General features: G+C 37.8%; 1 protein-coding gene across 1 annotated transcript; it reads left to right on the top strand.

Annotated features, from left to right (window-relative positions):
* The first annotated feature begins 2574 nt into the window (after positions 1–2574).
* Positions 2575–14241, top strand: oafb (OAF homolog b (Drosophila)). The gene is made up of 4 exons (XM_053485686.1): positions 2575–3262; positions 10305–10439; positions 10527–10707; positions 12267–14241. Exons 1-4 carry the CDS (start codon positions 3017–3019, stop codon positions 12530–12532), a joined length of 828 nt encoding a protein of 275 aa, XP_053341661.1. The 5' UTR covers positions 2575–3016; the 3' UTR covers positions 12533–14241.
* The last annotated feature ends 971 nt before the right edge of the window (positions 14242–15212 follow it).

The following is a 15212-nucleotide window of genomic DNA, read 5'->3' as shown; positions in this document are numbered from 1 at the left end:
CATCTCATAATTATGACTTACTAACTCATAATTATGACTGATTGTTTCATAATTACAACTTAATATATCATAAGTATGACTTATTGACTTATATTTATGATTTATTGTCTCATTATTACTTCATAACTCAGAAATATGACTAAGTATATTATAATTATGAGATATTAAGTCGTAATTATAAACCAAAAGTCATAATTGTGCAATTTTAAGTCATAATTTGGAGACAAGAAGTCATAATTATGAGATAATCAAGCAAAATTAAGAGTTAATACGTCAGTTTAGTAATTCTAATATTCTACAGTACAATACATCTCCAAATATCATAATTATGACTTTATTTTTTTAAAACTTATGACTTATACTGTGTGTTAGGCAGCTAAAAGTTCAGTATAACAGTTGATGTATTTAAGTTCATATGGAGTCCAGTTTATTATTGGAGGCTCAGGTAATATATAGGAATTTCCAGTTCTGAACTATTGAGCGACTGCAGTCAGACGTCCTCAGAGAACAGTTGTCTGCATCAGCTGAAGCCTAGAACATGTGCATGGTAAACTGGAATTGTCCCCAGTAACCACACAAATCCCAAGCAGACCACACAGGCCACCATGCATGCAAAAGGATCTCGAACGAGAAGTGGTGCACCAGAAGTCAGGCAGGTCCAGAGGGGTCTAGAGAAGAGAAAATAAAAAAGAGAAGAAGTCATAACAGTTAGGTATGATCACAGTCACATAATGTATAAGATAAATTGTATATATAGTGCAGAGTGCAAGCAGAGACTCCGGCAGGACTAACTATAACAGCATAACTGAAAGGGAGAGCCAGAAGGAAACACAGACATGGGGGCTCCCTGAGATGTAAAGCAACCAATCACTTCACCATCAACAAACCTGAGTGATCAATGAGAGTGGGGAGGACAGCATCTAAACATACCAGTTCACCATAATACTCTACATCCATGAGTCCACCAGATCTGGTCCTTTGCACAAGACAAATCTATTCAAAAAATGCTTGGCTAAATAAATAGGTTTTCAGCCATCTGCATCAAGCAGTCTGCATCCTTTGATTGAAATAAGCATGGCAGATTATAACACACTAGCAGTTCACTCTGGTACTGTGGCGCAAGACCATTTAATACTTTATAGGTTAAAAGTAGTATTTTTAAATTGATACAAAATTTCACTGAAAGTTAATGCAGTGTGATCTTGCTAATGTCAGACAGTAAGGCATCACAATAGTCCAACCTGGTTATATTATCTACATGAACTTTAAATGAAAGATTGGAATCTATAATCACACCAAGGTCTTTTACCATTGTACTCGATGGAACAGAAAGTCCATTCAGAGGTATTGTGGTCCTAGTACCAGAATTTCTGTCCTGTCAGGATTAAGCAGAAGGATGTTATATAACATCCAGTCTCTTATGTTATTTACACATTGCTCAAACTTAAGCTGGCTTTTCTCCATATGGTAATTTTGTTTCATCAGCATAACAGTAAAAACTAATACCATGCTTACAAATTATGTTCCCAGAGGAAGCATTTTAAGAGAAAAAAACAGTGGGCCTAAAACCGAACCTTGTGGGACACTAAACTGATAACTAATCAAACTGATACCAATCAGTTAAATAGGATCTGAGCCGGGAGAGTGCGGTTCCTACTGCATTTTCCAATCTGTGAAGGAGAATACTAAAATCTATTATGTCAACAACAGGACTGAGGTAAAGTAACACAAGCAAAGAGACTGTCTTTGTCCCGTGATGGGGGCTAAATCCTGAGTGATAAAGTTTGCGTATAATATTTCTATGTAAAAAACTGCTCCGCTACTATCTTGCCAGGATCTTTGGGATAAAGGGAAGATTTAGGGGAGATTAATTATAATTATCTGATAATTATGACTTACTAACTAAGAGTTATGACTTATTATCTCATAATTGTAACTTAATATCTCATAATTGTCTTACTTTCTCAGCATTATGACTTTTCTCATAATTGTGACTTAATATCTCATAATTATGACTTACTTTCTCAGAATTATGACTTATCTCATAATTGTGACTTAATATCTCATAATTATGACTTACTTTCTCAGAACTATGCCTTATCTCAGAATCGTGACTTAATATCTCATAATTATGACAATTATAAGAATAGGTTTAGGTTTTACAAATAGGTTTATTCTTTATTAATAGGAATAGGTTTAATTATGACAATTATAAGAATGGGGGAAAAAAACACAATTTTATCACTTAATGTTTATTTTATTTTTACATGGAAGCGCATTGCTTTCACACACACACAAATAAAAATACATTAAAAATGATTATGACTTATAATCATGACTTATGATGTTATGATTGTGATAAGTCATAATAAGTCATAATTATGACTTAACATCTCATAATTATGACTTACTAACTCATAATTATGACTGAGCGTCTCCTAATTACAACTTAATATATAATATCATTATTAATATATAATAATTATAAATTTGTTTTTATTTTTTTCCTTTGTGAATAAAATGCCCTTCCGTAATTTTATTCTTCCTTTGAATTAAAGAATCGACCGATTTTAAACTAGCTGATACACATACGTGTATATACTGAATCGTTTTGTGCGCTCCTGCGCGCGTCGCTGCTGAAGTTTGGAGGAAGTGACGCCATAGAGAAAAGTGTGAGAACTGAACCGGGGGCGGGGCTTAAGGGGGGGAAAGTTACTACTCTAAGACCAACAGAGAGTGGGGGGAGAAACCTACTCAGCAATTTAGTTGGGGATAAAAATAAATAAAATAAAAAATAAAAATCAGTGTCGGACGCAGGAGAGATAATTAAAGATAAGAAGTTTGGAAAAGACGGAACTTTTTTTTTTTTTTTAGAAGATGCGTGATTTTGTGCGCGCGCGTGTAAATGACTTTTTGCGTTGTCCTGAGATTGTTGCAGTTACTCCGGCGACATGATGCACTATTGTTGTGTTAAACCACTCCGCAGCGACTTCCCCCAGTGTCCCCGTGTGTACTAATGTCCCCGAGCCGTGTTTCAGCCTCCTCCTCCTCCTCCTCACTCCGGGTCTCTCTGCTGGTTCTGGCTCCGCTGCTCCTGTTGTTGCGGGTGTGTGTGTGTTCAGAGCTGAAGGTGCTGGTGCGGTTAAGCGACGGTCTGATCACTGCGGAGACTTTAGAGTCGGACAGCGAGAGGGACATCATCAGTGTAGAGTTCAGGCACACGGACGGCGCTCTCATCACCCTCCTGGCAGATTTCAAACGGGTGAGTGGACACACACACACACACACACACACACACACGGAGAAAATTAGCCATAACACTAGAGTTTGGACTGCAGCCTAAAGAGTCAGACATCACTCTATTGATACTCTGTAATACGTCATACATCACTCTATTGATACTCTCCAGTGATACTTTGGAACCAGTCTGTAATACGTCAGACCTGATCTGAGGAGTTGTATATTCTATATAGTGTAAGCTGTTTTTTTTTTTTCTATAACTTTCATATATTTTTCTTATATTGTATATTTTGTACTGTACAGTTATTTTATTTTATATTTTATTTTATTCTTTCTTAGTTAAATTTACCTTCTATTTTCTTTTTCATATTTATTTCCTATTCATATTCTTTTATTTTAAGGTCACTGCAGTTGTCTAAGCATTTCCTTGCATATCGTACTATGTATGACTGTGTATGTGACAAATAAAATTGGAATTTGAATTTGAGTTCAGCTTCAGACATTCTACTAACTAGTCTGGAAACCAAAGGAAAAAAACTACACACATTAAGAACATTTTTATTGCTTACTCAATCACTTTCTAACTCCATTATCAATCCTGATTTTTATTTCTTCCTACACTGCAATGTAGATGATGAAGGCGTCAAAAATACACAATAATCTCCTTTGAACAGTTGATATTGAGATGTTTCTGCTACTTCTGCTCTGTAAATCCTTTATAATGGGTCTAATCTGAGGTGCTGTTTGTTAATTGGTGATTTCTGAGGCTGGTGACTCTAAATGAACTTCTCCTCTGCAGTAGAGGTAAGTTTTGGTCTTGTTGTCCTGGGAAGGTCTTCATGAGAGACAGTTTCATCTTTGTGCTTGATGGGTTTTGCAAATGCACTTGACCGTACTGTTCTTGCAAGAACTGTTCCAGAAAGGCTGACCTCTAATTACATATGTGTTATTGTAGAATGTAGAAACAAAAGCAAGTGATCCTCAACTTTGGAGCGGTAGTTTGTGTGTGCGGAATATAGTAAAGATGGGAGCCAGCAATCACTCCTAGGTCAGGTCATGTTGGCTTTCATTCTACACACTGAAACAGAACAATGTTCCTCCAGGACCAAAGTGCTGTGTACAACATGAATTAACAATTTACACAAATTAACACAACTATAACACTATGAGGCATGGATTGGATTAAAATTCCAATACTATAAACATCACAATCCCCATCCTATATTACATTTTCCCCTGATTTTGTTACCATTTGCAGCCTTTAGGGAAAAAAACATTTAACAGTTAATTATATGTGGCTCGTTCCTTATAACATTAGTTTTCTCACCTAAAAGCAAGCGCAGCTTTTAAACGATACAAACTAACTTCAAATACAAGAGTTTAACAATTAACTGAGAAGCACATATCTCTGTCATGTGCCATAATTATTATTTGTAAAGAAATAGTTATAAAATATTTGACTCCTACCACATGTGATGAAAATGTGTGTATAATTCAGAGTGCGCCATCTGTAGAATCATAAAGAAACAGAGACAATTAACGCCTTAAACACTTCCTGAGTCCTACCTCCTGAGTCCTACCTCCTGAGTCCTACCTCCTGAGTCCTACCTCCTGAGTCCTACCGCCTGAGTCCTACCGCCTGAGTCCTACCGCCTGAGTCCTACCGCCTGAGTCCTACCGCCTGAGTCCTACCGCCTGAGTCCTACCGCCTGAGTCCTACCTCCTGAGTCCTACCTCCTGAGTCCTACCTCCTGAGTCCTACCTCCTGAGTCCTACCTCCTGAGTCCTACCTCCTAAGTCTTGAAACTCAACTTTACTTTTCACACAGAATTTTCAACTAAGGGTTGCCAGCCCTGCGTAAGCATACGTAATAAGTGGGTTTAAAAATAATTTGCTCAGAGAGTTTGGAGAGAGAGGCAGATAGAAGGCTTTTAAGACACAATTTTTGATGATGAAATAATGAATGATAATGACTTGATGATAATGAATCGTTTATATCTGAGGCTGATCGGCCATGACCAATAAACCTAAAAACCAGGCAGTTTTCGTCATTCCTATTATAAATGTAAAAATAGTTTTTATATGTCATGCGTGGATCGCCACGCACAAAAAAAAAAACACAATTCATTACTGAATCGATTTTTTATACCCATATTATCTCAGGAAAAAATCCCTGATATGGCAACAGGAAGAAACCTTAGGAGGAACCAGACTCAACAGGAAACCTGTCCTCATTTGGGTGATATAGGATAGCAATTCAAAGTATTAGTGCAGTACATAGCACCAAAATTAAATTAATAAATAAAAATCACCCTTTCAGTAGGGCCAAACTATATGGCTGCATTAAGCAAAGAAAACAACTAAGAACCGTTCCACACGTCATCAAAACCTGCAATGGTAGCGATGAACCATTAATTTAGTTAAGAAATGTGGTCAGGGAAAAAAATCATGAATGGAGATCAATAAAAATCATAAGTAAAAACCAGAGCTATGTTAAATTGTGAAAATAAGAGCATTTCCATGCACACACAATGTGATGAGAACTCACAGGATAAGGGGATCGGGGACTTAACAGCTGTGTGGCCATAATTTATAATGTGAATGCAGTAAAAAAAACATAGCTATGTTTGTTTTAATAAAATTATTCATAATAAATAAATAATAATAGTTTTTTAGTTTGTGCACTTGCTTTGCTAAATTATGTGTTACGTCTAAATCTGTGCACAAATTACCCAAACCATGGGAATTATTTAGTAAAATAAGCAAGCAAATTAAGAACAATACATGGGAACAAATCATTAAAACAGACAAACAAACCAGGGAGAAAATATATTTTAGATTTGATCACTCTAGGGTTCTGTACATTTGTCTATGTCAATAATATAAAAATATATATATATATTTTGACAGGACTATATTTGTACTTTGATTTCTGAAACTTGAATGTAGGTTATCAGCACACATTTGTAGTTTAAACCTCAGGATCCTGCATACTTATTATTTTTAAAAATCCAGTTTCATGTGATATATTTAACTAATCACTTTATTTTGTGTATTTAAACTACTTTAGTTTTTTTTCTGCATCCATACTTTATTTTTAACGTAACAGTCATGAATGGCGGATCTTGATCTTTTACATGCACCTTACCTTGTCCTTTCTGCTCATGATAAATTTTTGTACATTTTTATTTCCCCCCAACTTGTTAATGCAATTTCTCTCTGGAATTAATAAAGTTCTTTAAATCTTCTTTAAATGTCAGTTGGAGCTTCTACCTTGTATTCCCAAACTGTCCTGGAACAGATTGTCATGTCTTTTCTTCTGATTAACTCATTTGGTTTCTGTACCTCCATGCATGTGCTGCTCATCTGGTTCATCCCATGAGGGCAAGAAGCTCTTTTCAGGAAGCTTTAACTGCTTCATGCATAGATTAGTTATAAGTATGCCTGAGTACTGGATCCAAGTTGTTTCCGAGCAAGAAGTAATGGTAGTAAAGGTATTCCTGTCGTCTTAAGAGTACACAACATCTACAAAAGGTTTTTTTCCCAGACTAGGTAAACAGCCTGTATGTAGTGAAGTGTCAGTCAATCCTAGTCAAATCATTTGGGTCAATTAGTAAAAACCCTTGTCAAACACATACATTACCCATGTAGATGATACATTGGTTTTTTTGTACACACAAGTCAAATTTGACTCTTTGTTCCTAGGTCAGGTGTCCGCCTGAATTTGGGTCTCAAACTGGTATGGAGCGTCTACATTTCCATATACATGGATAGCATTCGGGCAGACACCCTTATCCAGAGAGACTTACCTTAACTAGGTGCCTAACTACAGACGTTTTCACCGCAGGCATGTTGGGGTCAGTATGCACTTACTTGGTTTGTGGGCCGCCATTAAACACAAGGAAGTGAACAAGGAAGTCAGTCTTCGCATTATGCCTAATGTTACTGACGGTTCGGAAGAAATCAAGATGACGCTCTCGCTTGCTTTTCTACTGTATCACCTATGGCTGTTGTGTAGGTCAGAGGATGAGATTGGAACGTGTTACAATACTTACCCCAGAGAGATTTCTGAGGAGACCGGTAGCATTAAACAGTGATCTACTTCCGTTCTCAGATACGACAGGCTTCCATATCTGATTTGATCTGTGCCCGAGTACACCATATTATTCTCGAGGTCACCTTTTCCAGCGGACTCCAGCACCAACTTGGGTTCCTAATTGTGGAGCGGTTGTGTTCTCACTGTTCGAGCGAACCAGACTTGGGGTCTCAGAAATGTTAGCGGGGCCCTAATGTGAAAACGCCCTGGAAGTACCATCAGTCAATCACTGTTGGGGAGTTGGTTTTTGGTTTGGGTTTCCTAAGGATGCATTCATGTTGTGCTCAGAATTAATAATTCAGTCAATCCAAGCTATTTATGAAATTTTTCCCCCTCTGTAAGTACAGTCCATTAGCTGCCACACAGCCCTCGACTTGTTTTAGACGTAATACTCTTCAGCAATCATAATAGCTTTTAAGTAATAATCTTTCAGTGCTTCATATGTAAATCATGCTAAAACTTGGCATTAATGCCCATATCTGGCAATCTGAGATGAATATCTGTTCACACCTGGTTTTGTTTTGAATGTGTCCCGCACTGACCATTGTGATCACATTTCATCAGCAGCACTGCTGCCATATCTGACAAGACCTACCTGATGCCAGTATAAAACAAAACCCCAAAACGCTACCAAATACGAAAATAAAATTTAGTGTTTGGAGTCACCTCACCCAACTTGGTCTGTAAAAGATTTAATCATGTTGACCTGCTAATCTAATCAGATTTCTTTTACTGTCTGCAATCACAAAAACAAAACCAGATCGATTTCCCTGTTTTGGCGCTTGTGGATCGTAATGTGGAAGTTTTCCTTCTTCTTGTTTTTTCTCCTAGCTACTACAGGCTCCTACTAGAACTACAATTTGATTGTGTACCAGTGACACTCTGAATAAGCAGTATTAGTCACTATCCTTCATGTCTTCACTCCAGCAGCCCACAGTATTTCACCAGGGGTCAAATTCTCCTTCATGACTGTTACCTCAGTGAAGAGCTTCAACACCATGACTACCCAAAGAACTCCTCCAAATATTAGCTTTTAGACCTTTTAGAAAGAATGTCTGTTTTTCTAATTAATCTTGCTTTTATTGGCTGCTGCTTCTTTGATTTGAAACCTGGCTGCTTCCTGTATTATGGAGGAAGGTAGTAATTTGGTTACTTATTAAAAACCAACTTGTGCAGACTAATACAACTAGAAAGTATGCTCAGTGTCCCACCTAAAGGAGATTAGCATTCGGCAATCAAATGAAGTGTGGGGTCTGTATGGCAGCTGACGCTCTGGGGTCAGAGAACGAGGTTGGATTCGAGTTTCGTGTTTCCTAGTCAGCTGTTCATCTTTGAACTCTTGATTGTCTGCAACTTTAGGTTTAGCTTTAGGTCCATATTAGTCTTAGACCCAGGTACAGCAGAGAATCTGATACATACTGTACACTTAGCTGACCACACGCTTCAGTATCAGTATTCAGTGGTTGGGTTTGAGTAATCTGATTGGCTTACTCCATTGACATGGGAATGTATCCCATGGCGTGGCCTCCTCGGTGTGATTAATTTTGGAAGAGAGCATAGCAATAGACCAAAAATAACCAGTCTAAGATTTGACTTGATTAAACGTATCAGTTTTCTTTTGACTTTAACCAGCATTAAGACAATATGGACTAAAAAATGTTTTTATTTTGTTTTTATAAGTTGTTAAACCAATAAATTTGAAAAGCAAGTAAGCATGATACGCGTGCATGCTTGGCCATGGACATGGGGAAAACCCATTGGTTGTGGTCCTTTGCTAGACTCTGGAATTTTAGCTTTAGAGACTATTTTTGAAATTTTATTGAAATCGGCAGATAATCACTTAATTTTTACGGATTGTAAATATTATTATTAATACGTGTATTATCATGATGACGCAAAACACAAGAGTCGACAGCTGCCACATCAACATGCCATCGCGAGTCTGGGAATATTACAAACTCTTTTTAAAAGACAGAAACTTTTTTTGCGGCTGCTCTCGTCAATGGGGTTCTCAACTTGGCAAAGATTTCTACGCCGGATGCCCTTCCTGACATAACCCTCCCAATTTTCTAACTGGGCTTGGGAACTTGGATGTAACGACCACCAATGGCGGGGCTCAAACCCAGATCCTCAGTTTCCCAAGAGCCTTAGCCACATGAGTCACAACTCCCCTTCTTTAACTGACATCAAATTTGCAATTAATATGGTATACCACTTGATTTCTGGGTGTTGCTAGCTAGCAAAACTATGTCTGCCATCGTTGCTTATTAATGAATAACCATGATTGCGCCACCAAAAACAAAGTGATTGATGAGTGTGTGTTTATTTTAAAACGTTCAGCGCAGAGTTTCGATTTGTTATTCATTCACACAGCCGTGTTCCATGCGTGTTTCCTGCACGTTATGGCGAGTGGGGATAATCGAACAATTGCGCTATAAATAAGCATTTCGCTATTTTTTACTAGATGAGGAATGGAAACTTATTGCTCTATAGTCAAACATAGGCGATTCTATATCTTTATGATCAGATCTTAAATCCACTGATTTCTGTGAACGGCCCCAACAAACCCTGATCGGATTCATAACCAATACACCACACCCTTTCACTATTGGTTTCTCCTGTCTATTCTGCGTAATATTCAGGTCAATGCGTCTTCTTCGAACATGATTTGAATTGTCCGTATGCCAGTTGTAACATCATTAGTTAAACGAGTTGAGCCGCTATATTTGCATTCTCTAAATTAATATCAGGCTGAGCTGACAGTTCTTTGATAGAGTCTTGGCAAGCTAACCATTCCTCCATGAACAACATACTAGGTCTTATAGCACTATGTAAACAATGCTTTATAGGTATAGATTATACAATATAATTCAACTGAGAGATTTGACAGACCAGCGAGAGGATATTTGGATTATGATGAGTTTGTGATGTTTTGTTGACTCTTAACTGGCATTGTGGTTTTTCTCAGCATGTGAAGATTGTGCGGGCGCTGGTGCTGGGGGAACCAGAGCGGGGCCAGACGCACTACCAGGGCCTGTGTTTCATCACCAGGCTAGAACATGGGGAGATTATCCCGAGTGAGGCCATGGTCCGATTGAGACAGGTGAGACATGGATCTGTTGTGTTATAAAAAGCATTTTACCATTAAAATGTACCCTAAACACAGGATGGTATTGTCTGAAACTTGCAGAAAAACCCTCACTTGGTGCGGACCGCCGAGGAGAAGCGTGGCCTGGAGCGCATGAGCATGAACATGGTGGTGAATCTGACCCTATCCTGGCACCTCAGCTCCCACATCCGCAGCATGTGCCGCGACGCCCATGATTTCATCTACACACGAGAACAGGACGTCAAATACTGGCGAGAAAAAGGTTAGTGTTCTAACCTCGCTCTCTCTCTCTCTCTCTCTCTTTCGTTCCCTCTCTCTCGCTTATTAAATAAGTGTACTATTGAATGAATTATATAACGAGTTGCCACAGACGGGTATAATACTGAATGAAAGCAAAAGGAAAACCTGAGAGAAAATGCCCCTAATATTTTACTGAGGTGGATCTCTAGGGCGTTTATGATGTCAGTATATTATGTCTTTATGTTTTACCTTGTCTGAGCTGACAGGTGGCATTCCTTAAAATCTTTCATGAGCGTAGGACTTTAAGCTGCGCTTCACACAAGCGCTTGGGAAGCAAATAACAGAGCTCGGTTTAAGCTTGCATGTTATTTCTTCAACATTGGAATTTTATATCTAATATAGGTAACCTCATCTTAAATTGTATCTTTTAAAAAAAGCTCCATGTTGGACCATGTTTAATATGTTGATGGATGGATGGATGGATGGATGGATGTGCATACAGAGCATTGATTCTAAGCATGGTGTTGTAGGAAAACAATATATAGCATGGTCAGATGTAGAGATGGGGGTGGGGGTGATTGATTCAGTCATAAATCGTAATTGTTCTGTGTGGTGATTCACGTAGTACCAAAAATGTATGACTCCAAAATTTACTATAATTTATAATAGAGATGAACCGGGCTATCGACCAGGTACCAGAATTGGCTGTTTTTGAGATTGATTGGATGTGAGCGATGATCAAACGATTCTGTACCGAGTGCAGAAGCTTTCGAGTGGTGCAACAGAACCACATTTTTATGGTGTTACATTATCAAAAATTTTGCCCGTTAACAGCCTCCGAATTAGTCTCAGACGCACTCTTTACAAACGCTTACGTCTGTCTGTTAAGTCTCAAAACACCATAAACGCTAATTAGTGCTTTAGAAGCCCACCCGTTCATAGTCAAGTGAAGTTTTGAGACTTTGGAGGAATTTTAGGCGATAAACCTTGTCGTTTCTTTATAATCCTGCAGGAGGCGCACTCTGAACTATTTGCATATTTTCAATCTGTGTGGTAGGAGTGAATTATTTGCCAGGTTTTTTTATTTATTTTTTATTATGGCATAATTATGGCGGATGACACAGATTCGTGCCATCAGTTAAATGTTAAACTCTTGTATTTGAAGTTAGTTTGTATTGTTTAAATGCCACGATTGGTTTTAAGTAAGAAAACTAACGTTATATGGAACGGGCTACATTTAATTACTTTTACATTAAACTTTTTTTTTATTTAAAATTATAATAAAATCTGGAAAAATGTACCATCTAATCGGATTAATTATAAAATCATGATGTTTATAGTATCGCAAATTTAATCGAGGTATAGTGATGTCATATCAGAAGTGATGTAATATCGCTGGTGATTCATGTCACTGGTAAAATCTGACCTGACACAAATTTGCGCTACAGTAACATATTACCGTACCGTTGAATAAGATGTAATCACCAAATGATAATTAGAGCTTGACCTCTGATGCTTTGTTTAAAAAAATGCCTTTACATTTTCTTTTTCATATGTTACAGTGTGTATATCTCTGTGCAGGTGTGGAAGGCTCTGTGTTCAAGGCGTTCCCCGTGAACGCAGAGAGCGCAGACATGGCAAATTGCAGCGCTACTACCGATCCGTGGCAGCCGTGCTTGTGCAGCTACACAATGAGGCTGGAGTGGTACCCGTGCATGCTGAAGTACTGCCGCGGGCACGGGCCGAGCCCGTACAAGTGCGGGATCAGGAGCTGCAGCAAGGCTTACCGCTTCGACTTCTACACGTCACGCAAGCAGCTGTGCATGTGGGACGAGGAGAACGTATAACGAATACTAGCGTTACACTAAAGGTTCAGCCTCTGTGTGAAAAAGTTAAGTGATGAGGTGCCTTCGAATAGGTCCTAAGAGTTCTGAAGTGTTACTTTAACGTTGTTGCTCTATATTTTCGTTGTGATATATTTTTAGATTCCAGGATCGTCAGGTTTGCCTTAAGGGACAAGTCACTGTGTTTTTATTTCTGCTGTCACTACAGTGTAGACTCAGGGCAGAAAGTCACCTCAAAGGTTCAGTTTTTCCCCTGGGAAAAAGGTGTTTGATTGGATTCTACATGAATTCATTGCTGGAACTGTAAATGTCACATAATATGTGTTAACATTAGTCACTTTCTGTGTCTGTAATGTAATGGGAAGAAGCTGTGTAGTAGACTTTATCGTCGGTTCATGGTAGTTATTTTTATTTTGTTGTTACTTATGGTATTAGTGTTAAACACTCATTGGCCACTGGATAACATGGACACCTGCAAATTTATGCAGGTATCCAGTCAGATGCATGGTGCATAAAATCTAGTCATAGTGCTGATACAGGTCAAGAGCTTCATGTTAAACATTATTATAAGCAGTGGAAATGAGATCTCCACTACAGTGACCATGACATGGTTGCTGCTGGTTTGGGAAATTACAGGAACTGTTGATTAATAATTTAAAAAAGCATTCTTTACAACCATGGTGAGGAGTAAAACATCTCCAAACACAAACAATATTAACAGCAGAAGACCACATCAGTGTCTCAGTCTTGTTAGCTTATTGACCCAACTGGACTCTCTTTTTGTTGTTGTTTTTTAACCGACCACATGGTAAAGCTCTTGCCTTGTTTCTGCATTAGGATATCTGTTGTAGTCTCCCACATGATGGGCCGATCAGATGTTCCTATTAAAGTGGTCAGTGAATGTAATGTATATTATATGATTATCTGAAAGTGTCTTAAATATTCAACTGTAGTAAATATCAGGTGATGATATATATAATTTTTTTTTTTTGTAGACCAGAAGTGTTGCTACATTTTAAAGTTTCTTACACATAAGCTCTACACTAAACTGCGAGTGTTAGAAACTCGCAACTCTGTTTTAACGAACGGTACTTTTTTTTAATCTCGAGGTTTAGCCATGAGATGTGTTCAGTCTTACGAACCAGACACAAGCTATGCTGGCAGCTAAGGCGCGATTCTGTGTTGTCTATTTATTGCTAATATATTCAAGTGATGCCAAATGTGCTGCTCACACTCACCATAACCCTGACTAATTATCTCATTTCCATTTCAATAACCTCATTACTATGAACGCGTACACTACGGCGGACAGACGAACCTTTCACACAATGCAATATTGTTATCGTGTTTGGGACTTTTTAGGAATTTATTTTCCTAGTGGATTGCACCCTCATATGGCACTCTTTCATGATTTTGAACTGTGTTAAATATTTTCATATATATTAAAAGGTTGTGTTTACATGTTTTATGCACACTTTAGTCTAAAGTTGGTGGCTTGTGATCTGCAAATGTATATGCTCAGGTTTCTCTTCCTTGCTGGATATAATGACTTATACTGACACTTACAGTCTTACAGTGTTGTGGATTTGATATTTAAAGCGTGTTCCAGGTTTTGGCTTTTCTTTTGACATGAGCCAAATCTGAAGATGATTAAACAGCATGAATAACTATTTGCATATGCTAGTTTAAATAAAGATTGAAGTATTTCTGAATCTTCTTTTTTATTTGTTTCTTTTTTTATGGTCTGGGGTACACAATTATTATTATTTTTTTTAATTCTTTAAAATTATCATTCATGTTGGAAAATGATTTCTCGTGCTTCCAGAATGACTCTTTCACAAACTGCAGAAATCATGGAATTTTCCTGTGCCATCAGGGAAGAAAAACTACATAGATGTGATAACCTGGTCATTCAGTACTGATTTTATCTTGTGCCACCTAACATTGCTGAGCCTAGACCTGACCGACTGAAGCAACTCCAGATCAGAACACTGCCTTCAGATACTTGTACAGTGGGCGCTATGCATGATGGGTGCATGTGCTTCCCTTCTTACCCTGACGGATCAGACCACATGACCTTTGTCCATTGCTCCAAAGTCCAATCTTTATTTTCCAGTCTTTTATTCTGATTTGTCTCACTAACAAGTGGTCCCCTTATGGACACACGGCTATTTAGTCCCAATCCTTTAAGTTGAAATTCTTATTGAAATTCTTTTACTTTCACTGTTAAACATAGCTCTGGTTTTTACTGTCTGATTGTTTTTTTACGATGCCACTTTAAACATTTAAGAAATCTCTGTTTATGATTTTAATTATTGCACAAAGTTTACAGTTGAGCACTTTCATCCTTTCAGGTAATAATGAATCGAACGGTTCTTACCTTAAACCCCAGCAGTTTTAACATTTTCTGAGCTTGATGTTGGCCGATAATTTACCCGCTCTTAAACAGCAGCTCTGACAGATTACATGGTCAATCACAGGAATACATTAACTTGCTCTTCTTATGTTGGAGTTTCTGCAAATAATAACACGCATCAGAATATTTTTAAAAAAATTAACAAACAAGAAAAATTGATAATTTGGTCAAATAAAAAAATATTTTAGGGGTTTGTTTAACATCCATGGAAGGAGACTTCTTTGTTGCAGATGTCAAATTTTGGCATTAACATACTGTACTACTTTT

The sequence above is a fragment of the Clarias gariepinus genome, chromosome 24 (assembly GCF_024256425.1).
Source record: "Clarias gariepinus isolate MV-2021 ecotype Netherlands chromosome 24, CGAR_prim_01v2, whole genome shotgun sequence".
In the NCBI taxonomy this organism is placed as follows: Eukaryota; Metazoa; Chordata; class Actinopteri; order Siluriformes; family Clariidae; genus Clarias; species Clarias gariepinus.
The sequence above is the reverse complement of the archived record's forward strand: the minus strand, read 5'-3'. Positions and strand labels throughout refer to the sequence as shown.